The sequence below is a fragment of the Carassius gibelio genome, chromosome B21 (genome assembly GCF_023724105.1).
Source record: "Carassius gibelio isolate Cgi1373 ecotype wild population from Czech Republic chromosome B21, carGib1.2-hapl.c, whole genome shotgun sequence".
NCBI lineage: Eukaryota > Metazoa > Chordata > Actinopteri > Cypriniformes > Cyprinidae > Carassius > Carassius gibelio.
Genome location: NC_068416.1, coordinates 15,418,584 through 15,420,851, shown reverse-complemented (window position 1 = coordinate 15,420,851; position 2,268 = coordinate 15,418,584). Strand labels below are relative to the sequence as shown.

Sequence of the window (2,268 nt, the reverse complement as noted above, 5' to 3'; positions counted from 1 at the left end):
AGTTCACTGACAACAAATTTCTAAATAAATATATATATGTATGCTATAATAATAATATTAATAATAATAATAAATATAAAAAATTTATGTAAAACAATATTTCTAAATGCAGTTTTCATCCTTTGTTTGTGAGGCATTCATAAATACAAGAGGCCAGAGTGTGCAGCACCTGTCGACAATAGCTCTTGTGCAACCCCAGTCTTTTTTTTACCCAGCACCTTCATGGGAAACACACCATCAAACTCATAATATCTACAGGACAAATATCACAACAAACAAATAAGCTCAGCAAAACAGTAATGATGCCTTAACTAACAACTAAAACAAAACAACTGGAGTAAATGGCTGGTGAAAATTTAACTTTGCTATCACAGCAATAATTATATATTAAAATAAATGTAACATAGAAAACAGTTAAATTGCAATAATATATTTTTTAATCTATTTTTTCTGTACTTTTGAACAGCATACGTAAATATTAGCTAAATAATAAACATAATATATAGAGCTCACACTCAACCAAGGTTAACACATGTCGCTACATCCTGGTACAAACAATCACTACACAGAGAAGCAACAACATTTGAATCTGTAGTTTATTATGAAAACAAGTGAAACCAATTGTGCATGCAAGATAATAATTCTCAAGGTATCACTGAAATAGATTTTAACATTTCGCTTTCTTTAACAAATACACGCTTATTAAGTTATATAATCCACAGCTGTTCTGAACCAGCAGACTCAGCACTAAACACGACCAGCATCAGTAATTATTCTGGGTTTAGGTCATTTAACTTGCAGATGGGCATATGTGCCTCAAAAACCAACTCCAGCCTCTCTCTCTCCCTTTCCAGAGCAGCGATCTCTTCCTCCAGTTGAGTCTTTACATGTTCCAAATGATCCGCCTCCTAAAAGAGAAAGCACAAGCTCAGGACATGCGGCTAATGGCTAAACAACACAAATAAGTAGGCCTACTGATCTCACATTCTGTAACGTGTCTATAAGCATCCGACGGCGGTCCCGGCACCTGGCAGCTGCTACTCTGTTCCTTTCCCTGCGGATCCTTATCCTGTCAAGTTCCTCAGAGGACATCTATAAATGCCGAGAAGGTTTTAGCAAGGCAATTCCAAATTTTATTTAAGAACCAAGCTTCAGTCTAAAAGAGTGATGGTGCTGCCATCTTATGGTTGATATCAAGAAAACAAACACACAGCAGTTCTATCCAATTCCAAATATGCTGTTCCTGTTACTCATCCACTGGCACCAATGACAAAATGAGCCATCTGAGCTTGCGCTTTAAGATTCCCGCTCAAATACTACAGCGCTGACTCACACCACATGCCCCTTTGTGATTCAGGTATGAGTCATTTCACTCCTTTGCCATAAATGAATGAATCACCAAAACCCGTCAAGTTTAGTTTCACTATTTTCTGCATTCTACACTCTGAAAATATCAGAAATTCCAATAACTTACATGTTTGTCAGCATGTCCTACTGAACTGTCTCCCACTGCCCCATTACACGACGGGTCAGGACTGGAGCACTGTGACAAACAGGGGCCGTTGGACACGGTGGTGGGTGCGAATGAGGAAAATGTTTCCAAGTTGGTCTCTGATTGGAAAAGTACAGAGGACAGCTGAAGCCACTGAAGATCTGGACTAGATAACATCCCATCAAGATTTGGGCTGGATGTTGTGCCCTCAGTAAGATTCTGCAAAAATTAAATAACACAAAATAATACAATAAAAAATAAATACATGAAAATAAAGAAAAGATAATAATGGTTATAATTATATTTAGGCTCAAAAACAATGATAATATTTTTTTCATTTAAAAAAACAAACAAAAAACTAACAATTATTTCCTGGTCTTCTGTTTTTATTCTAGATTCGGTTGTTTTTAAGAACACATGACACTTAATATCTTAACATATAAATAAATAAATAATTAAATAAATAGCCCACGTACCGGACGTGCGTGAAGAGCCGTTGAGTTCTCTGGTTTGATCCGTGCTGAAGAATTTGGGGAATCAGGCAATCGATAATACGATTCTCTTCCTTCATTATGACTCATTATGATCAAACCCGATCAGTTTTCTTTGAGTTCATATTATTATTAATTATTATAAATCCACCAGAGCGAATGATGAAAAAAGACATCAAAACACGTGCTACAAGTTTTCTTAAAGTGTTTCAACGCCTCCTCACACCAACTCTTGCTCTCCTCCCCATCTCTGTAGCTTCATCTAGCGCCAACTAACTGTAACTG

At 36.5% G+C, this 2,268-nt stretch overlaps 1 protein-coding gene across 1 annotated transcript; it reads right to left on the bottom strand.

The window, feature by feature from the left end:
• Positions 1 to 607: 607 nt before the first annotated feature.
• LOC127985447 (protein c-Fos-like) lies at positions 608 to 1,696 on the bottom strand. The gene is made up of 3 exons (XM_052587449.1): positions 1,475 to 1,696; positions 985 to 1,092; positions 608 to 908 (listed from the first exon to the last, which is right to left on the bottom strand). The coding sequence occupies exons 1-3, from the start codon at positions 1,667 to 1,669 to the stop codon at positions 771 to 773; spliced, it is 441 nt and encodes a 146-aa protein (XP_052443409.1). The 5' UTR covers positions 1,670 to 1,696; the 3' UTR covers positions 608 to 770.
• Positions 1,697 to 2,268: the final 572 nt, after the last annotated feature.

Excerpts from the sequence above, each read along its gene's own strand:
- LOC127985447 (XM_052587449.1), bottom strand. The coding sequence starts at position 1,669 with ATGTTATCTAGTCCAGATCTTCAGTGGCTTCAGCTGTCCTCTGTACTT. Across the intron at positions 1,093-1,474 it reads TAGGACATGCTGACAAACAT|ATGTCCTCTGAGGAACTTGA; the intron begins GTAAGTTATTGG and ends CGGCATTTATAG. Across the intron at positions 909-984 it reads TTATAGACACGTTACAGAAT|GAGGCGGATCATTTGGAACA; the intron begins GTGAGATCAGTA and ends TTTCTCTTTTAG.